Source organism: Myxocyprinus asiaticus, chromosome 28 (genome assembly GCF_019703515.2).
Source record: "Myxocyprinus asiaticus isolate MX2 ecotype Aquarium Trade chromosome 28, UBuf_Myxa_2, whole genome shotgun sequence".
NCBI lineage: Eukaryota > Metazoa > Chordata > Actinopteri > Cypriniformes > Catostomidae > Myxocyprinus > Myxocyprinus asiaticus.
Window position 1 is genome coordinate 18,285,464 of NC_059371.1, and position 24,766 is coordinate 18,310,229.

The 24,766-nt window shown below is 38.3% G+C and overlaps 2 protein-coding genes across 3 annotated transcripts in view; one reads left to right on the forward strand and one right to left on the reverse strand.

The window, feature by feature from the left end:
- Positions 1-229: 229 nt before the first annotated feature.
- Positions 230-14,196, forward strand: LOC127418981 (cytochrome c oxidase subunit 4 isoform 2, mitochondrial-like). The gene is made up of 5 exons (XM_051659946.1): positions 230-395; positions 2,553-2,652; positions 12,415-12,579; positions 13,044-13,175; positions 13,615-14,196. The coding sequence occupies exons 1-5, from the start codon at positions 270-272 to the stop codon at positions 13,746-13,748; spliced, it is 657 nt and encodes a 218-aa protein (XP_051515906.1). The 5' UTR covers positions 230-269; the 3' UTR covers positions 13,749-14,196.
- Positions 14,197-16,790: 2,594 nt separating this feature from the next.
- Positions 16,791-24,766, reverse strand: part of LOC127418980 (bcl-2-like protein 1) — a 42,775-nt gene continuing 34,799 nt past the window's right edge. For both annotated transcript variants that reach the window (XM_051659945.1, XM_051659944.1), the window contains one exon: positions 16,791-17,653. In XM_051659945.1, the coding sequence (XP_051515905.1) occupies positions 17,510-17,653 (144 nt within the window). In that variant the 3' untranslated portion in view covers positions 16,791-17,509. The remainder of the gene's footprint in view (positions 17,654-24,766) is intronic.

Below are 24,766 nucleotides of genomic sequence, written 5' to 3' on the forward strand. Positions count from 1 at the left end.
ATCCTCTGACCAATAGTAAATGTAAGAGACTGCAAAAAGTAATAAAGTAAACCAACAGAACAAGCATGGAACACATCGGATGTGTTAAGAGTTAAACTTCATCACTGACATCCTGGTTACCAGTGCAGTCAAATGCTTGGCTCAGATTGTTTAATTGCACAGTCTCTCACAGTTTAAAATCCTTACTAAACCAATACCTCCCACCATCTCTCTCTCTCTCCTTCCATTCCCCACCCACGCCTGTGTTTCCATGGTCAGCCCTCCTGCCTATGTGTGCCAAAAGCCCAGGGAGTGACATATGCATAAAACAAAACAAGTGTGCAATTTTGTTTCTGCAAGCATTCTTTTTGGTGTGTGATTCTGCCATATTTATCATCTCACCTCCCAGGAAAACTGTGAGTATGTCGAGCAAACCATCTAGAAGCAGCAGAGGGAGAAGGGTAATGCAAAGACTAAAAAGGCAGGAGGAAAAATGCATCTGTGCACTTAAAGAATACTTACAGAACATATTTAATTGTGAATTGTGTATTCTTCATGCTGTGATATTATTGGATTAACAGGTCAGCTTTCAACAGCTTCAGAGAATCTGCTAAACTTAGAATAAGCAACAAAAGAGTTTAAGGCTGTAATAAAGCCTGTAATAAAGCAATGCTGTTAGTGTCTATATTTGAGTAAAAACTGCATTCCTCAAAGCATGAAAATGAAAGAGCTATGTATAGTAAATGTAATATTTTAAATATTTGTTTATTTCTCTCTTTGCAAGTTTGTAGAGGTCGTTGCAAACTCTTGGCTTGAACTGCTGCCAGTTTCGTCCATTTTAATCTCAGCATGTTTGTCTTTCTGCCTCTGCACATGGAGGGTACAGAAAGTTCATACTTTACATTGATGAATACAAAATATTTGAATGCATGTGATCATTTATTCAAACAAATACTGATCTGATTAAAACAGAAACTGAAGATTTTAATGTGGCAATGCAAATTCACCCATAAACACAGGTTGTTAATTACATTACTGTAATTAACTGTAAAAGATAATTATGTGACTAGACTGACCAAACTGGGATTAGGATTTGGCCCAGAACTGGAGGAGGAACTAAAGCAGCATGTAGAATTCTGCCTTTATAACATTAATTCACATTATTTACCAGGAGACACGAACATCTCATTTTTCTAAACTATCCAATATAATTATCCTACAGTTTCAGAAAAATTTATTCATACTGTTGCATTATGGTTGAACCTCAGAAATACAGAGCAAAATGGCAAAATTCCTAAATTTAAGACTTTCGCAACATCAACAATTGGTTGAAAGACATTAGAACTCAAAGAACTCTAGACAGAGATTGTGTGGAAAACTCACAAGCATAGGAAGGTATTTACATTAAAGGGGTCATGACATGCCTTTTTTTTCTATTTATGTATTATATTTTAATATGTTCCTTGAGGTTCACTTATAATATTAATAAAGATTTTCTTGCACAAAAAACTGCTATATTTGTAAAACATGATCATTCTCCACCCTCATTCTGATCCTCTTTGACAAAATGTCTGTTTTGGTGCTGCTTCTCCTTTAAGACTTGACAATAAACACCCACTGTTATGATTGGCTTTCTGCTCTTGACTGACTTGTTCTCTTCTTGCCATCTCATTGCTCACCACTACTGGGTGGGCTACAGAAGTGATAAGGTAAAGTATGCGTTGATGTGTTGTGAAGGCGGTCAGATGCAAATGTCTACCACAGTGTGACTTCACAATGACCACGTTTACATGCACTTAAGAAAACGGTTTTTTCCAGATATTTAGTAAAATATCGACTGTCCCTAACGTCCACGTACATGCGCTTGTACATTGGGGGAATCCTGGAGTTTTATGTAAGAGGGAAATTCCATCACTGTGTAGCTGCAATTCAGCTGCAGGTCATGATAGTAAGTTAAGGAAACAAACACAGCAACAACTCTGGAATATCTGGAAATAAAGCGAATCAACAGAGAGTAAAATAGCGAAGTCTTCCTCGTATGCCATGTGTGTTATTTACACATGTGTTGTGGGAAAATTACGTTGCTGTGGAGAAAGCTGCTTACTGACTGAGCCGCATGTATATGGGAGTAAAGAGTACGCCGCTTAAACAGTGAATGTAAACGGGAATGCTGTTGTCTCACAATAACCCGTTTTCTGGTGTCCATGTAAACGTAGTCACTGTGAAGGGAGTAGAGACCGAGTCCTTTTGGCAGCTTGGTTTCAACAAATGCTCTTTTTGCAATGAGGAGGAAGTTTTGAGTTCTGAAGCTTACAATATGTTTTTATAGTACAATGACCTCTTATATGTCAAAAGATAAATGAAACTTTGATTCCTCATGCCATGACCCCTTTAAGAGGATGACCTACAAATGTTGGCCCAGGTTGCTGAGTAACTAAAAGTGTGAATTACATAGAAGTGATTTATAGTAGTAGTAATTTCAATAGTCAATTTGCTTTGTTAGAATTTAACTTCAGCCTGCCAGGTGTTGTGCAGGGTTTTGAGTGTGTGTTTTGCTTTCTCTTGTGGTTTAGATGCTGCGTTTGACTGCCAGGCGTGTAGGGGGACTTCTGTCCAGACGGGCAGTGGCTGCATTCAGCTCTAGCAGTGCCAGGATGGCCAGCCATGGGCATGGTAATGAATGTTCTTTGAAAACAAATTGATTCTGTAATGTTGGGTAATCAAAGGTTGAAACAATATATTAGTATATGTTCATTAAATGTCTCTCATAATCAAGTTATTTACAACATTATATCTGTATAATTTGCGATAATGACTGATTGTACATTATCCCTGCTTATTACACAGCTACTTATCAAAAAAGTAAATAAATGGACATTAATGGCCCTATTTTATGAGCACTAGCACTAAGCACAGAGCTAAGCCATAAGTCATAAGCGCAAAGTCAGTGAGCATGTTCTTCTCCAGTTATTGCAGCATCTATGTCCTATTATATAGTCCATTCCCTGTCAAGCACCAGCAATATAAACAAAGACAGCACATTGATAAGAAGTTCGTAGTGTAAATGGACTGTATGCAATGAATTAGAATAATAGAAAAATGGACAAGCTCCTTGTATATGCTTAGAAAATGTTATTCTCGTCATTCTCATCTAGCTTCATTAAAATTATTGGGAATGTAAGTATTATTAATCATTTTCATCTACTGACACACAAATCATGGCTAGTTGTATCAGCACGCACTTCACTCTTCTACCAGTCGATTTCGATTTGAAAAATGTAATTAATTTATTAAAACACAAAAAAATTAAACCAAAAATATTTCTAAATTGAAATTACACTTCAAACGAAACGAAAATATAATCAAAATAACAAAATGGTCAAAAAAATAATATCGCAAATACAAACATTTTACCCTCTCCAACTTCTTCCACCGGCACCTTTTCAGTGACTTAAAAATCACTCTATGACAACAGATGGAAAAATACCAAATCAAATTAGATTATAAATACAGTTAAACATAATAAAAATAATAGAAAATTTTTCCATGACCTATATTTAACACAAATCTCATAAATTACTGTTTCATAAGACAGCTACAACTCTGATCATCAGGGACATAAGTTAATATTCCACTATATTTTAAGAGTTTAGACTTTATTACCACCTGCTGTTGGAATCTCCAAACTGCAAATGCAGGAACTCAATTTAGACTTTACACAGAAAACAGAATGGTTTTGAAACGTTTTAGCGCAATTACCTATTTCTCAGGAAAATAGCAAAAAGCACTTTGCGCCATTTCATTAACATACAATGTGCTCACGGTGCGATCTCTACAAGTAAGCTAATAAAATAATTTTAACTCAAATCAATGTTTCATGTGCATTTATTTGGCAAGCAGTCTTGTAATAGGCTGAATACTGAGGAGTAGGACGCTCATTTTCACAAAATAAACACCAACAGAACTCCGGCGCAAACCGGAGGTTGAGCTGTTCACCGATTTCTTTCTACTCAAATTACATAATTTCAACGCAAATCAATATTTTATGTCCATGTATTTATTTATTTGGTTAGTAGCCATGTAATAAGCAGGATAATGTACAGTCAGTCGGTTGTTATAGCAAAATAAACCCATTCAGGGTGATACAAGACCCGTCCGCATCGCTGCGGTGTCCTGATTATAGATGTCTATACGTAGATACCTCATTAGCAGCTGTTCCTATGGGCCGCGATACGTCGATTTACTTTCATGTGTTGACGGACGGCGCTTGACCATTCCAATAGGGACTTTAAGCAACAGCTGCAGATGGGACGGCTATGGTGACTGTAAATAAACTGATCAACTGTCATATCCAAGAAAATGACAAATCATTTAAGATACTGTAGGACAGTGCCCCACAAGGGGGAGTAAGATAGCAGGCGGAAGGACTTAAGCCTTGTTTATACTTTCGCCTTGCTCCGCACTGCGAGCCTCCACTGACTGCGCATGCACCTCCCCAAAGGGATGAGACGTTTATACTTGACACGCTCGCCGTTGTACTATTCTTTGAAACTAAAGGGGTTGAGTAATTGTCAAGTAGTATTCAGGTCTTGAACATGCATGCAGAGAGGACACACATGATGATGTTTGTTTTCAGTACACTTCATTAAAACCCTCACTATGAAAAAAAAGCAAAGAATCACGTAAAACCCATTAAACCGTGAGATTATTACTTGTCACATTAGAACAAATATAAATATGAGAACATATGTATAAAACTAAATTGAACAACGTCTTAAATATTTTTCTAATTTTATTAAACATTTCATTTCATTCAAATTTTTATTAAACATCAATCAATCAAATCAATCAAATCAAATCACTTTATTGTCACACAGCCATATACACAAGTGCAATGGTGTGTGAAATTCTTGGGTGCAGTTCCGATCAACATAGCAGTCGTGACAGTGATGAGAGATATACCAATTTACAATAACATCAAATTAACACAACACAATTTAAACATCTGTTATACATAATTACACAACTTAAAACATCAAATTAACACAACACAATTTAAACATCTGTTATACACATAATTACACTCAACAATATACAAATAATAACATACACTGTACAGTATACAATATGCTGTTTTTGTTTTTTTTGTTTTTTACTATATAGATACTTAATGTACAGTATTGTACTGTATTGACATTCAGGCTGTCGGTTGATAGTCAGTTGTTAAGAGAGACATAATATAATGACAGTAATATAATTTATGACAGTCCGGTGTGAGATAAAAGAGTAATAAAGTGCAGGGCTGATGTATTTTGATCGTGGGAGATCAAGAGTTCAGAAGTCTGATTGCTTGGGGGAAGAAGCTATCATGGAGTCGGCTGGTGCGGGTCCTGATGCTGCGATACCGCCTACCTGATGGTAGCAGTGAGAACAGCCCATGGCTCGGGTGGCTGGAGTCTCTGATGATCCTCCGAGCTTTTTCCACACACCGCCTTGTATATATTTCCTGAAGGGAGGGAAGCTCACCTCCGATGATGTGTCTGGCAGTTCGCACCACCCTTTGCAGTGCTTTGCGGTTGTGGGCGGTGCTATTGCCGTACCAGGCGGAGATACAGCCAGTCAGGATGCTCTCTACAGTGCAGGTGTAGAACCGTGTGAGGATGTGGCGGTTCATTCCAAACTTCCTCAGCCGTCTCAGGAAGAAGAGGTGCTGATGAGCCTTCTTCACAACGACTTCAGTGTGGACGGACCATGTGAGTTCCTCAGTGATGTGGACACCCAGGAACTTGAAGCTGCTGACTCTCTCCACTGGTGCTCCATTGATGGTGATTGGACTGTGTTCTCTGTCTTTTCTTCTGAAGTCCACCACAAGCTCCTTTGTCTTACTGACGTTGAGGGAGAGGTTGTGCTCCTGACACCAGTGTGTCAGAGTGTGCACCTCCTCTCTGTAGGCTGTTTCATCATTGTCAGTGATCAGACCTACCACCGTCGTGTCATCAGCAAACTTAATGATGGCATTGGAGTTATGTGTTGCCACACAGTCATGTGTGTACAGGGAATACAGTAGTGGGCTGAGAACACAGCCCTGCGGGGCTCCAGTGTTGAGGGTCAGTGATGAGGAGATGTTGCTGCCTATTCTAACCACCTGGCGTCTGCTTGACAGGAAGTCCATGATCCAGCTGCACAGTGAGCTGTTTAAGCCCAGAGCCCGGAGTTTCTCATCTAGCTTGGAGGGCACTATGGTGTTGAATGCTGAGCTGTAGTCTACAAACAGCATTCTCACATAAGTGTTCTTTTTTTCCAGGTGGGAGAGAGCAGTGTGTATTGTAGATGCAATGGCATCATCAGTGGAACGGTTGTTGCGGTAAGCAAACTGCAATGGGTCCAGTGATGAAGGCAGCACAGAGCAGATGTAATCTCTGATTAGTCTCTCAAAGCATTTGCTGATGATGGGGGTCAGAGCAACAGGACGCCAGTCATTTAAACAAGTTATTTTCGATTGTTTTGGAACAGGCACAATGGTGGATGTTTTAAAGCATGTGGGGACTGCAGACAAAGAGAGGGAAAGGTTGAAAATGTCCGTAAAAACACCAGCCAGCTGGTTCGCGCACGCTCTGATGATGCGGCCCGGAATGCCGTCTGGACCCGCGGCTTTGCGGATATTCACCCGTCGGAAGGATCGGGTTACATCCGCTACAGAGACGGAGAGTGAACTAACCTCTGTAGCTTCGGCCGTGAGAACTCTCTCCAGGAGGGCGGTGTTAGTTCCCTCGAAACGAGAATAAAAAGTATTTAGCTCATCCGGAAGAGAGGCAGCGGTGTTCATGGCGGAGTTTTTATTCCCTTTAAAGTCCGTGATGATGTTAATTCCCTGCCACATCCTTCTAGAGTTGGTGGTGTTAAACTGTCCTTCAATCTTGCTCCTGTACTGGCGTTTTGCTGTTTTGATAGTTTTTCGGAGGGCATAACTGGCTTGTTTATGCTCCTCCGCGTTCCCGGAATTAAAAGCGGAGGTCTGCACATTAAGTGCCGCGCGAACATCGCTATTGATCCACGGCTTCTGATTCGGATAGATTCGCACAGTTCTGGTCGGAATCACTTCCTCTACACACGTTCTGATGAAACACATTACGCTATCAGCGTAAAGCTCGATGTCGTCATCAGAGGCGGACCGGAACATCTCCCAGTCCGTGCGATCAAAACAGTCTTGTAGCGTAGAGTCTGATTGGTCCGACCAGCACTGGATCGTTCTGAGGGTGGGTGCTTCCTGTTTCAATTTCTGCCTGTAAGCGGGCAGAAGCAGAATGGAAGAGTGGTCCGATTTGCCAAATGGTGGGCGGGGGAGGGATTTGTAGCCATCCCGGAACGGAGAGTAGCAATGGTCCAAAACCCGGTCCCCTCGTGTGTTGAAACTAATGTGCTGGTGATATTTTGGTGCGACTGATTTTAAACTGGCTTTATTAAAGTCCCCGGTCACAATGAACGCGGCCTCAGGGTGCGCGGTTTCCTGCTCACTTATACTCCCATGCAGTTCCTTGAGTGCCCGGTCTGTGTCGGCTTGTGGGGGGATGTACACAGCAGTGATAATGACCGCTGTGAATTCCCTCGGTAGCCAGAATGGTCGACACAGAAGCATAAGAAATTCCAGATCAGGAGAACAGAAAGACTTGGTGGAATGTACGTTCCTCTGATCACACCAGGATTTGTTGAACATAAAACATACACCACCTCCTCTAGTTTTACCTGAGAGGTCTTTCGCTCTGTCCGCTCGGAGCATGGAGAACCCCGTGGGTTCAATGGCTGAGTCTGGAATCTCCGCAGACATCCAAGTTTCCGTAAGGCAGATAATGCAGCAGTCCCTCGTCTCTCGTTGGAAAGAGATCCGCGCTTTCAGCTCGCAGAGCTTGTTATCCAGAGACTGAACATTTGCCAGTAGAATAGTGGGTAGCGGGGGTCGATTTGCACGGCGTCTTACTCTGATGAGAATGCCGGCTCTGTTTCCCCTTTCCCTCCTGCGTTTCCGCGGCCGTGCTGCCCAGACAAAGGGTTCCGCTTGCGTGTTTGTAAACAGCGGGTCGGCATTGAGGAATGTGAAGTCCGGTTTACGGTGTGAGATCGCTGAACCAATGTCCAAAAGTGTTTGTCTGTTGTAGACAATAAGGCAGACAACATCCAAGACAAAAAACATAAGAATTGTAAACAAAACAAACAAACCATTGCTATGTTGTGTCGGAGCTCGCAACGCAGCAGCCATACTCGGCGCCATCTTGAGTCCAAAAAGCATGGGCCTTTACTTTCATTAAATAGGCTTATTTCTGGTATCGTAGGCTCATTTTATAAATGTAAGCAATTATTTTAGACATAAGCACAAAGTGGGTGCTTCCTGCAAATGTAATTGCTCACATTTACAAAATCAGGTGATTATGTTTGCCTAGCAATGCAAATGTCTCTTTATGTATAGAGACAAAAGAATGTTATTACAGAATGATCACTCTTTATGGCTGCACATCAATGTAAATGTCTCAGGATGGCGTTAATTACTGTCTATCGCCGTCAGTGTAGTGTAGTGACTGTGTATATTTGTGAAGACACTGATGAATGAAAACATGGTACACCCAACAGTATGTACAAAACAAATCTAAGCCAATATTTTTTAAATCCTATGTAAATGAATTCTTATTTTAACTAATAAACTTTCCATACTTTCCAAACTGTTGTTCCTCAAAGCCTCAAAAGCACCTGATGGAGTTTGAACTTCACATCAGACTTCTTCTTTGGGTCCACATTCGCCAGCATATCAGCCATAACTACAGCAAATCTGTAGTCTTCATTGTCCTGCATATATATATATATATATATATATATATATATATATATATATATATATATATATACAGCAGTTATACAACAGTAGTAATTAGTACTATATATCTACTCAATGTTCCAAACAGCGACCCACCAGGAAGATGAGACTATATTCTGGCTAACTGAAATGTTTTTTTTTTTGCTCACCTCAACTTCCATATTCGATTCTGTTTCCCGGTGCTTTACAGACTGGCACAGCCATCCAAGTTCGTTTAAAATTGGCTAAATGTTTTTGTATCTGCCTGGGTCACCACTTCTTCCATGGACTTTTTTCTTGGTTTTGACAAACTTGTCTCTCAGATTTTTCCATACTTTCGTCAAATTGCTTCTTCTTTCCCCACCGTGGCTGCAGTTTCTTTCAAGGAATTCTGTGCCATCTGGCTGTCTCTATGGTCCAGCATGGATGGATCATAGAGTTGCCTGTACAGAAGTACCTGTTCGGCCAGAGTCGCCTCGAAGTCGTTCATTTTCAGATGTGGAATCGCGCGCACAGTTACAAAAAATGCCATGTTCACTGCCATGCGAAATAAGGGCTGTGTCATGTTTGGAAGGCTGCGCCCTCCGGAGGTCGCATTTGTCTCATTTCATTTATTTATTTATTTATTTTTTTGTTTATTGGGAATGCAAAAAAGGTTAACAATTGTGTAAATGTAAGTGCATATACATAAAAGGTATTGACAATAGATAAAAAATAAGAAAAAGACAGCCAAGGTCTAGCGCACGACTGCCCACTTCGCGATGACGTCATTTTTGCCGCGCGCTCCCCTGCACTATTGCAGAAGCATCATGTGTAAACCAGACTTAAAGATGCAATATGTAATATTTTTACTGTACTAAATCATAAAATGACCATAATATGTCATTAGAGAATTTGGAAACATGCTAAGTTGAAATACTGGCTTCTCCGATAACAATGCTACAGCCAGTATATTCTACTTTTAAGTTTCCATTCCGGGACGGAATTTCTGTTTATGTTTTGGCCTGTGTGATCCCACCCACTGCCCACTCACCAATAGTATTTCGACACCGCTGTGTTGCCAGATTTCAACAAGCAGCCATGCAAGCCAGCAAACAAACTGGATCAGAGATAACAGATTCCACCCGACCTAAAAAGCCTCACCATCTGTCTAAAAACCACCATGACCAGAGGTGCAGTAAAACAAGGATAAATACTGCAGATGCCTTTGGAAGATGGAGACAGCTTAAAACCCAGAAATCCTTTAAAACGGATGCTGAATTGGCTAATTTGCATATCAACATTCTGGCAACTCGCATGAGCTTTGAGTCTGGGGAGGGTCAGACAACTCTCCAATATTTTAAATTTGGACTGCAGTACTCATTTTAAACACTTGTTGTCAAGCTTACTTATAACACATTTAAGGGTTAAGAGGTTAATGTATGCGGAGAACAGAGAATAAAGGTGGGTTTTATTTATTTATTTATTTTGTATATTATAACCCGTGTGTGTGACTACATCTGGCGACGAGGATCACGGACCTGGATGGAAACACGCTTGGATTTTCGGATTTATAAACTGAAACACAGAGAAAAAGGGAATATCAGCAACATGGCGATGGCGCTGAATTTACCTCCTCTCGCCCCGTCTGACGTGCAGACAGACCCCGCCAGCATTGGATTGCGATGGCCAAAATGGGTGAGCAATTTCAAACTTTATCTGAGTGCTTCTGGCATTAAGGATAATACTCAAAAACATGCGTTGCTGCTTCACTTGGGTGGCTCAGATGTGCAAGACATATTTGCAACAATGGAAGACACAGGTGATAATAAGGATTTTGATGCAACATTGAAGAGTATTTTACTCCGCAGAAAAATGTCCCATACGAGAGACATATCTGTCGGCAAGCTGAACAATAGCAAGGTGAATCTGTGGATTCATTTGATGGCAGATTAAAGCAATTGGCTGTGACCTGCGATTTTGGCGATCACAAAGGTTTCATTCATGATCAGGTCATCAACAAATGCACTTAACTGCTCTCAGGAGACGATTGTAAATTAAATTACATGTTTCCCGGCATATTCTAAATGCATGTTATTGATATTATTGTGAACGATTCATCCATGCATATGCTTTATTTATTTTTATTTTTTTTTACCTCATAATCTTTAATCAAAATGTAAAAACTTGATCTTCCGGTGAAACGACAGACTTGACTCTGGTGACGTATGCAGGACTTCTCCAATTAGTCCCCTTAAACCCTGCCCCTTTCTTATAAATACCACAACCTTGCAAAGAATTGAACGAAGCGTCAATCGCATGTTGGTGAAGATGGCAAGGTGTATTTTCGTCTGTTTTTCTTCAAAACTATCGGTCCTTAACCCAAACCTCCTTGGTTATGGGTCAGCTGGCTTGAATTGACATTCCCTATTGGAACGTTCAAGAGCTGTCCGTCAACACATGAAAGTAAATTGACAGATACGGTTTGTAACAGTCCGGAGTCTTTCCAAGCAAAATTTCAGATTGTCTGATTTTCTATAAACACTGGGCAATATTTTGGATTATATAAAAACTCCTGACTTCACTTCTAAAAGAGTACCCCCTCATCCACAACCCCCCCCCCCAAAGCAGACTGCAAATAAAGTCTTCTTCAAATTAATATATCTTGGCAAACATACTGAAAATTAACACCTAGTCCATCATTTTATTATATGATGAACTGTTTCCACATAAAAGCAGTTTATGCATGGTCTGAGGCTTCTTCTTCATTCACTTGCATTCAAACAGCTCTCCTTGTTGACCGCTCCAAGATGGCGCCGTGGTCGACGTATCAGAACCAGCCGAATGAGGCATATATGTATGTATACCATGGTTTATTGTGCGATAACAACTGGCTGACTGTACAGCATCCCTTACTAATCCACCTTTCACTTTTCTACGATTCATAACGGAAGCCTGTTTTTATTTTCCATTCTCATGTTTTCACTCACAAGCAAACATTTAGCGTATTAAATTGCCTAATAATAATAATAAAAACATGTGGCTCCATAGTGCAGATACTTTAGAGCAGTGGTTCTCAAATTTATTTGACCACGCCCCCCTTTGAAACAACAAAAACTTTCGCGTGCCCCAAAAACTCCAGTAAACTTCCAGTAATATTAAACGATAATTTCATTAGTTTCGTAACGTTGATATAATTTAATTCTTCGAGCTTTTATGACAGCCAACAACTGCATAAGTTAAGCCTGAATTCATTTTTTACTTCAACTAACATTTAAAATGGTTGTTGTTCTCAAGGGTGTAGATTTGGCTTTGGGGGGGGGGGGAGGTTGCAATGTGAAGCATTTACCCATGTTTCCATTGATCATGGTATAAATATTGGGGGGGGGGGGTTGTACTTGCTTGTTTTGATTATCCCCCACCGGAATCTACGCCCCTGGTTGTTCTTCATGTGGATCGCTGATTTAAGTAGTTTTTACGTGGAAACCGGGACCAAAAAACAGTTCAGCGTCATTTAGAACAATCATGGCGCCACCTAGTGGTTGGTTAGGAAAACGCTGTATGATATAAAGTTAACTGTTTTCCGTATTGCCCATGTCTGTTTTTGTTTTCAGAGGTGACAGAGCAGGCGGACATGTCTCTGCCCATGTACTGGGACCGTCTGGACACTCCTCTACCAGACAGACCGTACCAGGACACCCTCAGTGCTGCAGACAAGAGCCTGAAGCAGAAGGAGAAAGGACCCTGGAACAACCTCTCTAAAGAGGAAAAACTTGCCCGTTGGTATTTCTTAGTTTTGTCTCTTTTTTTCCATTGTCTTTTTTCAGGGTCATTTCTACTTCTGGTCCTGTGTCTTCTTTCTATTCTTATGTACACTCGGAGGGAAATCTTAAAGGGATACATTTCTGGCATCATGTACTCACCCTTATGCCATTTCCAACCCTTATAACTTTCCTCCACAGAACACAAAATTAGATTTTTTGTTCTATGAAGGAAAGAAATTCATACTGGAATGATATGAGGGTGAGCAAATGATGACAGAATTTTAATTTTGGGGTGAACTATCCTTTTAAACATGACTCTTGACTCATGAGAGTACATTATGTATATACGAGACAGTGCAAAGAGCAGAACCTTTGACAGAAGCAAGGTTCACAGATGCAAGTCTCTGAAAACTTCAGATCTGTTGTAGTCCCCCATACTTTCAGAAAAAAAAAAATGCCACTATGATTCTGAATTGCAGTGTATAGGCTGATGTTTAAAGAGACATATGCAGAGATGAAGAAACCATCCAGTGAGTGGAAGACGGTGGTTGGTGGAATCTTTTTCTTCATTGGGTTCACTGGCCTGGTTGTTCTCTGGCAAAGGATCTTTGGTGAGGGAAGGTTTATTTTATTTAAATTTTTTGGTTTTGTTTTAATCTCTTTCGGTTTATATGTCAGGATTCCCACACCTTTTGTCCAATGAATTTCTAAAAACCTTTCCAGTTGTTTGTGATTCCTAGACAAGGATAATAATAATAATAATAATAATTATAGCCACAAATAGCAATTTACAGTTGCTGGAGGACTAGAAAAAAAGAAAAAAAAATACAATTTAAACTTCTGTGACTGCAAGTTTTTATAAATCCTCCTGGAAGTCACCATTTAAAAATTCCCTGATATTTCCAGGTTTTTCACGAACGTGGGAACTCCGATTCCTAGTTAGCAATCTATACAAGTACCAATCCAAGGTCCTAGTACTAATGTACTAAACTAATGATTTCTAATATCTGGTCTCGGGTCCCAACCTTAAATTTACTTGTTTTTTCTCAGTGTATCCCCCTCATCCTCACACCCTTGATGATGAGTGGCAGGCTATGCAGGTGAAGAGGATGCTGGACATGCGGGTGAACCCTGTGGAAAGCTTCTCAGCCAAGTGGGACTATGAGAAGGGCCAGTGGAAATAAATGAAGAGAACAGCTGAGCTTCACACGTCCAAATCTTGCTATTTCCACCAGTCACCTTTGGTAGTCGTCATATATTACTGTGATGTCCATCCCTTATTTGACCATAAGAATGTTACCCAGAGGGAAACAGCGTAAATAATGTTTGATAGAGTAGATCAGGGCACTAAAACAGTCGACTGTGTTGAATGAATCACAACTGTCTAATCTTTACTAAAGTACAACTTAAAAGAAAACAATTTTTTTTTTGTATCTTCATATTGTTTCAATGAGAAACATAAGAGAGGAAACACTCATATTAATGACCACAAGATTTGATGACAAGTTTTTTTAATTCAAATGGGTCTTTATTTAAGTTCAATGATATCAGACATTTAAAAAATTCCTAAGACATAAAACAATGAATTCAGGGATGAAGCTGTTCAAATAAACCCAAAACCTTAAAAAAATAGTTTCCTTTTTGTCCTCCTATTTTTAGGTTTAAGTTGGCTAAATACAAACACAATGAGCAACAAATACACTTCAAAGAAATTATGGAGTTTAAGGCCATAGGAAGGAACAATATGCGTTTACACCAAATATCATAATATTTTCAAATAATCAAAATGCCTTAAATATTTTCACTAAGCTATGATGAGCTAGTCTAATTTTCCTTTAAATTAACTAGTTTACATAGTGTCGTACCAACACTGGTACATTTCACTCTTAAGCATATTGTAAAACTCAGTAACCACACAGCATCTCTCAAACACACATTCACACACACAAAACCTGCAACATGTCAGACAGAGACTAAGCATGCAAGCAGCAAATTTTCATAACACGGAATGTATTCTGTGAAATCAGTGTCTACAGAGCAGCAAAAGTGTAAATGTCAGCAATTTAAATCTGCTGAAACTCACCAACTATAATTGTTACATTGCTATTAAAACACTTGTAAAGGTGTTATTGGATTTAACCATGTTGCCAATTAACTCGTTTTACTTTTCAAGCTTAAGGCCAACATGAAATTTGATTTTACTTCTGTAATGTCATGCATTTCCTAGTGGGTAAAGGGTAGGGCGGGGCTTGATTCTGTCCATCTGGAATTTATTGGATCGTGAAAAGATGGTGGTCAGAACTAAATGCGAGTTTTCTTAACGAATTCCATTGATAATGCTGCTTTTTCAAATCCATCATTATTTGCTATTATTGCAGTAACATTTATTACATTAACCAGCATTAAATTGGGTCCTTGTGTGCCCCCCCTCCTTGACATACCCCTCCCAGTCCGATAGGATTACTTAGGTAATATTTAGATGATAGCTACTGTACACGCTGATTAATCTTGTACAATAAGACCAGGAATGTGTATTTAAAAAGTGAACAGGGTTTAATATATAGGTAAATAATTTCCTTCATTTTGACTTAAAGGCAAAACACTGCAGTTCTGCAAATTTCATTGTATAGTTCTTTTGGGAGTGAATCTGGGATTGTGCATCTATTCTTTAAGTGTCTCAGACCTGCTTAATGTTAACAAACCACGGTGCACTACAACAGACTTTACTTTTGTAGGTTAGGTCTCGAAGGACGTCACGTTTAGGATTGGTCTCTTTTGACTGACACACCAAAAGATCTCATCTTTCCCATGAGAGCTTTAGCAGGAATTGAAGGCCGGATATATATATATATGCCTGTCCCCCCCATTCCTTTCATCACTTCTGTTTGAATTAACCTGCTCGTCAATCATCTTCAACTAGAAAAGGCAAGGAATATTCAACTTTACGTTCTGTTTGAATTAATCACAGTTTGAAGCCTAAAGATTGTTTCTCCACATCTAAGCGCGATTTAACAATTTTGACACGAGCTGAATATGGAGCAGCAGGTGCGCACGCGCTTAGCTAATCTGACAGCAAGACAGTAAGAATTTGGCGGGAATCAGGAGCTGTGAGGAGACAAGAATATGGAGAGGGGAAACCAAGAAACAATGGTAAACTATTAGTTTGTAAGGATATAAAAAGAATAGTTTTGGTTTTAAAGGGATAGGTATTTCTTCCGCGGAACACTAAAGATGTTAGGAAGAATATTCTTCCTAACGTGCCTCAGTCACCATTTACTTTCACCGTATAAAAAAAAGATGCAATGAAAGTGAATGGTAACCGTGGGAGCATTCTCCCTAACACCTTCTTCCCCCCACCCCCCAAATAGACATGGTTTGGAACAACGTGAGGGTGATTTAATGATAAGAGAATTGTCATTTTTGAGTCACCTAAGCCTTTTCTATTCTAAGGTTTGTTTGTGAAAACAGACTGTAACCCTGTCTCAACTGTAACCCTTATCAAATAATAAGCGTTTCAATATAGGACAGCCGTTTTTCATTTTCACGGGAGAACCGTGATATTATCTACACCAAGATATCTTAACGCTAATGTTCAAAACTTGCTGGACCATTACATGTAAGGCTTCACTCTACAAATGATGCTTTAAAGTCTGTGAAAGTAACATTTACACAAAGAGAAATAAATTAATGGTAGGCGACTCAGAACTGATGTTAGGATTTAGGGTTTTTGCTCTGGAAAGTTAAATGCACTGTTGCCTATAATATTTTTTTTAATTTTTTTAGTTTTTTAGTTTAAGTTAGTTTAGAAATGGAACTGCAGCAAATGTTAAAAGTTACATTATACCTCAAATTCCAATTAAAAATTGAATGACTATTAGTAGTATAAGTACTTGTATTGTAATGTATTCCCAAGACTATTCAAGACACCAAGCTCTCTTGTGGCAATATGGTTTAATCTAATGACTTACATTGTCTGTGTACAAAACACAGTGAAAGAGTAGTCAAAGAAGTTTTAGGAGTGAGTGACCTTCTGCTCCTTACATATCCATGTCTCGTCTAGTTCTAGTTATACGTGATATCAGACTCGAGCTCAAACTTAAGTTTAATTAACAATAAACGTCAACAAACATACAAAACTTTCTCTGAAATCAAAACAGAATAATGTTAGATGAAGCTGTTGGTCCAGAAAATGTAGATGATCCAACAGGACTTAAGAGACACACATTAAACACTCTTGTTTATTGTTGATAAACAAATCTGCATGTGAAAATGAACAGAATAATAATTAAATAAACTAAGAGAACTGACATGTTTTCCACATTGCCTTCTAATGGTAGAGAGAGATCACAGTCTGATTTCTCCACCAGTTGCTCAACAGAAGAAGCAGGAGCTGAAGTGTAGTGTCTCTTTAGCTCTTGCACACCAACATTTCAAAGAGATGTCAGTGATGATTTAACAACTGGATACTTCAGTTTCAGCTTCCTCTGTTTCATTAGATAATTACCTCAAGGATTGCATACAAGCTTAATTTAGACTTAAAGATAAAATATTTGTATCCCTGTTAGTTGCCAATCTCTTTGAAAATGAGAGAGTAATAAAGATACCTTAAAACTGACTTAGGCTGAAAATAATTATTTATAAAAAAACAAAGAGAAACAAAGAATGAATGTTTGGTCAAACTTTTTTCTTTCTGTGTCATTTTTATCATTTCGTCAAACAGGGCGTAAGGACACGTGGCTTCGCATTTCCAAAGGTCTGGGTGACGTGTGATATGAAATCTCAGGTGCGTGTCATTCAGTCAACAGTACACGGTGGGACGTGGGATGTAAACAGGACATTTCTTGGCAATAAAAGGGAAAGAAACAAATCCGAAACAAAATTATTTGTAAGTTCCTTCATCTTTGCTGGAGGTCTAGTGAAGTTGGATCTTCAGTTATCTGTCTTCTCACAGGCGTTTCTGTGCAATGAATGACCCCAACATAACACCAGTGAGCAAGGTCATTCCCACCAGCAACCACTTCTTAAAGTTTTCTTCTGACTTTCTACTCTCCGCTGCTGCATCTTTCCCAAAGATCTCTGCAAAGCGCTCCTGCAAATAAACACACATACACACAGCATATTAAGATTAACAGCATAATGAATCTCTCAAAAACATGTCCATGTCATATTTAACACAAAATACAAATATATATATTATATATATATATATACAAAATAAATACATATATTTATATTGGTTGTGTTGATTATTAGGCTGTTAAAATATAACAATTGAACTACACAGTTTTGGCCTTGTTGTAAAAAATTAAGGGATAGTTAACCCAAAAAATTTAAATTCTCTCATCAGTTACTCACCCTCATGCATCCCAGATGTGTATGACTATGTTTCTTCTGCAGAACACACAGATTTTTAGAATATCTCCACTCTACTGGTCCATACAATGCAACTGAATGGTGATCAGACCTTTGTAGCTTCAAAAATCACATAAAGGAAACATAAAAGTAATCCATATGACTCCAGTGGTTAAATCCATTTCTTCAGAAGCAGTATATAACAGGTGTCCTTTTTTACTCTAAATCTCCACTTTAACTTTAACTTTCAGATGTAAAAGTGAAAGTGGAGATTTAGAGTAAAAAAAGGACTTCAATTTTGATCTGTTTCTTGGCCACACCTATTATATTGCTTCTGAATATATGGATTTAATCTTATGGATTACTTCTATGTTTCCTTTATGTGATTATTGGAGCTACAAAGGTCTGGTCACCATTCGCATTGTATGGACCAATAGAGCAGAGATATTCTTCTAAAAATCTTTGTTTGTGTTCTGCTGAAGAAAGAAAGTCATATACATCTGGGATGCACAAAGGTGAGTAAACGATGAGAGAATTTTAATTTGTGGGTGAACTATTCCTTTAAAATTAATATTTTTGTAACATACCAAGCTAGAAGGTTCCCGGTTGAATGAAATATGAAATATACCATTGACATATACCCAAATGAATTAAAACTGAATCAAATCATATTGAATGGAATCAAATTAGGAAATCTTCATCTATGTCCAGCCCTATTGCATTTCCTAATATTGTCAATAATGATTCTTAATGCTATAACACAATATTTTTAACTGTATTGCAATTAAAAAAAAAAAAAACTGTAATGCAAGGGGGTGCTGAATTGTCATGTTACAATGTGTAACATTATGTGAATAGTGAAACCTAAAACAGGTTTCATTCCCTTTATGCAAAATATAATTTCTTATTTCCTTGTTTTCATGAGATGAACAAAAGAAATTTTTCACAGAAGTCCCCTCACAGCTAAAACAATACATCACAGTCCCAAATAGTTAAATATATGGAAAATTCAAGAACTACAAAGAGTACTGTACAAGCCATACACAGAGGAAAGACCATGCTCAACCAACCAAACCCTTTAACTTTACTAATTGACAGTCATTTCAACCAATCCCTAAAGTCCATCAGTGTCCGCCCCTTCCTGTGGCAGTTTGTATGCACAACAATGCAATTTTTATTCTGTAACCACCAGGGGGCAAGATTTACCTTGTCTGTTTTAAAGACTTCACTAACCTCATTTCTCAGCAGGATTCTGTAGCAAGCCCAATTTTATTTGTAAAGCTGAGAGGGGATTTCAGGTTTTATAACGTAACCCGTTTCCTCAGGGAACACACACAAAGTGGAGCACAACAATAGCAAATGGAGGCCAATATGACTCATAAACATGGAAATGTTCATACCACCTTTGCCATTTCTGAGGATGGAGACAGTCGTTGTCTCAGTTGGCTCTTTAGTGCAGATTCGGGGTCAGTACAATTTGTTTCACTAGCATCACATTTTTGTTCCAGGTATTTGAGCGATGTAGTGATCATGCCAAAAAATATTCAGTGCATGCTGCCGATTACAAAACAGACACACACACACACACACACACACACATTCAGCCCTCAGACACCACCCCTGTTTTCCACTTAAGAATACTGATGTCATCCTCCAGTCTTTTCCCTTGCCCTAGTTTTCTACACAAGCTTGAATATATGGGAAGAAGAATGTGTAAGACTGGATAAAACCATCAGACATGTTAAACATGTTCACTGTCAAAACATTTATCAGACACCACAAAACTGGGTATCTCTTTAAAATTTAATTAAATAAGTCACAGCATCTTCAATCAAAGGAAGTTTGTTTTGTAGCAATGATTTTTTTTTTTTTTGGCTTTTCAATTATTTACAGCCAAAGCAGACAGGAAATGATGGGAAGAAGGGACTGGGAGTCGGGACATTATACAAGCTGGATTCAAATTCACATCACCCCCATACAAGCACCACAGCTCAATATGTTATCAGCATGCATGCTTTCTAGGTCATGACTCTGATGGACTGTGGCCATTTTATTTTTTTAACATCAATTATCTGTAACCTGTGCAAGTGATCAGTCATGTGTCATATCTGAAGATTATGAGTGCTAAATCAAAACATTAAGTGGGAAAAACCTAGATGATATTTCAAAATATTGCTATAATTAACATCACAATACTGTAGCGATATTATAAAACACAAATCTACATTTTAGTAACATTTTTCACACAAGTCTATAACTTGTTTCATTTGTAAAGATAACAGTTCAGATCCACCTTACAATCAGACCACAAAGTTTTATTGTGAAATGCATAGGATATGCTGGAACAAAGGTGCGCTATTTCCTCATGTTGTTTTATTACTGACGTGTCTATGCTCTACACAACTTCTATGGCTCTACGATGAAGTAAATCAGGAAGTTTAGCACTTGATTCACAAAGCACAGAAGTCCAATGAAGATAAATACGAAACAAGCAAATAGAAGTTTGCAATGTTTATTTTTTCATGCACAGTCTGAATTGTACGAAGTCAGACTAACAGACCTAGATAATGCGATTGTAGCCTGGCTTCATCAAGCATGTATATACGTTAATCGGACCACAACTGGCCTGCAAAAGACTGGTGACGTACGACGTGTATAAAACACTTCTTCAGCTGATGTCCTTCCTTTAAATATTCTATTACGCATTGTGTCTTGAATACTTGGACAGCTGTAGCTCAACTATGCAAAAACCCACCAAAGCTTTATTGTAACTGCGCATGTAAACATACAAAAACAATTTACTGCAGTACACTAAAAGAATTGCAACATTATCATATTATGACAATGACGTGGATATAATATCATATTAGCAGGTCCCGGCTGATTCCTAAACGTACAAAACACAAATCCTGTCATAATTCAAGAGTATTGTGAAGTAGGTCTGTCAAATTATAATTAAAATTTAAGTTGAAAATGAGCATTTACATTTTTGTTGTGTGCCAAGCACTGATGATGACTTGCAAGCTTTTTCCTTTAAAAAGCAAATAACCGTCCGATCTGAAAATTTGAAAAAGTGGATACAGACACAAACAAGCACTTAATGGATGTTCTTCAGTGTGTCTAAAATCATCATGCAGGGACACAGATGAGAAGTACAAACATGAAGCTGAGCCAACACAGGAACTCCACTAAAACAGAGAAATCTTCTTGAAATGTTGCGTTTGTGCTTAGATTGAATTTCAAATGTAGCTAGGAGAAACAGCGTGCCAGTACTTTCACACTTTCCTAGTCTTTTATAACTTTTTTGTGGTTTATCACGCAGTCACACACTGACAGTGTGATGTATGTCGTCATGAAATCAGAGACCCTCCCCTTGAAATCTGTACACGTCCTCACAGGAGACACATTTAGCTAACAAGTGTAAACAGCGATGTGTCTCACCTGACCACCCGAGATGCATCTTAATCCCTGGTGTAAACAAGGTCTTAAAGCCTTTATTTCCTTTTAAATTGAAACAGTGTCTAAAAAAAAAATGCATCTCTCCTGCATGAGATACTGAAAAAAACAGCGAGACACAGCACAACAGTCAAAGACGTCCGTCTAGTGCATGCTTCGATAGAAACAGATGGACGAGTTCAGAGTGAACGGCCTTGGCTTACTCTCATGATGCAGCATAAACATTAGGTATGTTAATACAACTGTATTTAATGAAAAACACTGTGGTACCGGTGGTATTATGAAGCTTGAGTCTGTGTATAGGCTACTGTTTAACATTAAGTTAACATAAAACAGTCAAAAGAAGCGTTTCTTATTTGTTTTTCTTTTTTAGTTAAGATTTCAGATAAACCTTTTGGCTAAATGGCTAAACTGGCTAAATCTTTTGACTATCATTTTAATGCTCTTTTGTTAACAGACAGATGTGTTCTTTGCAATAAACAATAGCTATAACATGGTACTCATTGGTTTATATTGATTTGTTGCACCCTTGTGGACGCAATGTCTCAATGACAAAAATCTGATGTCTTGTAGCATTTTCTCCCTACCTTAAAAATATTGTATTTGAAATAAGGATATAATCAAAATTTGTTAATATTTAACTAAAAATGTCAAATTAAGTTTCTCAGCCCTGTTTACAGCCCTATTGTGAATAATAATACAAAACAGGCACTGCTTAAGGAGAGGGGAAATATCTCATGAAAAAACTTGCACAACAAAAATGCAAATTATCTATTGTAAATGATTGCCTGGAAATTGTTTAAGATTTCCCTGAAGTGAGCTTCTTCATACAGGCCCAAAAAGCAGTGTGTATACATAGCCTAACTCTGCAAACAGAATTTGGCAGAGGGGGAAGTCATTTAGAACAGGCTAGTTGCAGCACAAATTCCAAAAAGCCTCAGGAATATACTGAGGTGGAGCTTTGAGGTGGAGTTATTTAGGCATACAAATCAAATCTATTAAAAGCTAAAACTTTGTTGAAACTGACAAAGAGCCAGCACCTGAAACAAATGTAAATGAAGAGCAAGAATTAAGAGACTGTCATATAGATATACTATAGAGGAACATACAAGATATAATTAGCAGGAAATTTAGCATGCGATCATTAGTATGTTTGACAGGTGTAGCCAAGGTGATGACTACTTTATAGACGTGTAGACTGATGTATAAAAAGCCAACAAGTGTGATTTCATAGGAAATGTGTGAGTGAGGGAGTGGTGGAGGCTGATAACAGATGTCTAGTTCCAGTGCAAAAGGGTTATCACAACCATTGACATAGCACACGACATCACAAGTCAAGACCTCAACTCGCTTCCACTTACAGTTTGACACAAATACCCATTAACATAAATACACATCACACAAGCCAGTAGATCTGGCTTATGAACACTCAAATCAATGAGTGTGAAATTAAATAATAGACAACAATAATATTGAAATGCATTTTAAATTTAATGTGAACTTAAAAAAAAAAAAAATGTAATGTAATGTAAAAAGATAATGCGAGTGTTGTTTGCCCATGCAAATTCGCCATCACATGCTAGTGTGTTTTCAGTGGTTGCTAGGGTGTAACTATGTGGTCCTTATTCTTTTTTTGGTAGGTAGTGTTTTTTTGGTAGGTGGTTGCTTAATGGCCAAAGTCAAAAGAGCCCACCACCAAAATCTCTATGATTCTCTGGTTAATGGATGATTCTCACAAAACCTGTCAAGAAAATTTCCTTGGTCCTATTTTACTCAAAAATAAATAAATAAATAAATAAATTATATTTTGCATAGAGTAGGAAGCCTAGTTTTAGGATGCCAAAAAGATGGTCATTATGATATTCTCATTACCGAAACAAGACCAAAATAAATAAAATTATATATATATATATATATATATATATATATATATATATATATATACACACATATACACACACACACACACACACACACACACAGTTGTGCTTAAAAGTTTGCATACCCTGGCAGAAATTGTGAAATTTTGCCATTGATTTTGAAAATATGACTGATCATGCAAAAATCTTTTATTTAAGGATAGTGATCATGAAGCCATTTATTATCACATAGTTGTTTGGCTCCTTTTTAAATCATAATGATAACAGAAATCACCCAAATGGCCCTGATCAAAAGTTTACACACCCTTGAATGTTTGGCCTTGTTACAGACACACAAGGTGACACACACAGGTTTAAATGGCAATTAAAGGTTAATTTCCCACACCTGTGGCTTTTTAAATTGCAATTAGTGCTGGTGTATAAATAGTCAATGAATTTATTAGCTCTCACGTGGATTCACTGAGCAGGCTAGATATTGAGCCATGGGGAGCAGAAAAGAACTGTCAAAAGACCTGCGTAACAAGGTAATGGAACTTTATAAAGATGGAAAAGGATATAAAAAGATATCCAAAGCCTTGAAAATGCCAGTCAGTACTGTTCAATCACTTATTAAGAAGTGGAAAATTCAGGGATCTCTTGATACTAAGCGAAGGTCAGGTAGACCAAGAAAGATTTCAGCCACAACTGCCAGAAGAATTGTTCGGGATACAAAGAAAAACCCACAGGTGACCTCAGGAGAAATACAGGCTGCTCTGGAAAAAGACGGTGTGGTTGTTTCAAGGAGCACAATACTTGTTGACATAGCGCTTATGGTTGTGACCATAAAGCTCTACTTTGGTCTGCTCACTCCAAATTACAGTGTGCCAGAAGCTGTGAGGCGTGACAAGGTGTTGTTGGGCATATTGTAACTGGGCTTTTTTGTGGCATTGGATTCTTTCTGGCAACTCGACCATGCAGCTCATTTTTGTTCAAGTATCGTCATATTGTGCTCCTTGAAACAACCATACAAAAGGTGCTGAGTTTTGAGTCTAAGTTTAATATTTGTTCAAATCCATAACTCCTAACTATGAGCAGTAGTCTTAGAGATGCTTGGCTTAGCAGGCACCACTAATAAAACAAAAAATTCAACACAATCTACATCCTTTAGAGAATCCAATATCCTACTATAACAATCAACCATAAAAGTAAACTACCGTTTGAACACATACATCGACTTGAGAGTAAATATAATATCTCTCATTCACTTCCTCAGTCACACCTTTGTCAACTTTGGGTTGTTTAAACATGGCCCATGCTCACCTCATGATGAATGGTGAACAGAGAGGGCGTGCTGCAGTCAATACACACACGTGCTTTATTATAGCATATCATTGTGCAAAACTGTGAGAACAAGGTGGGAGAATGGTGAAGTGGTATGAGAGGAATGTGGCTCTGTAATTGCAGTTGAAATCATGAATCTAAAAACATGTTAAGGCATGCCTCTTGGCTGTAAGATTACAAAGTAATAAACAGTA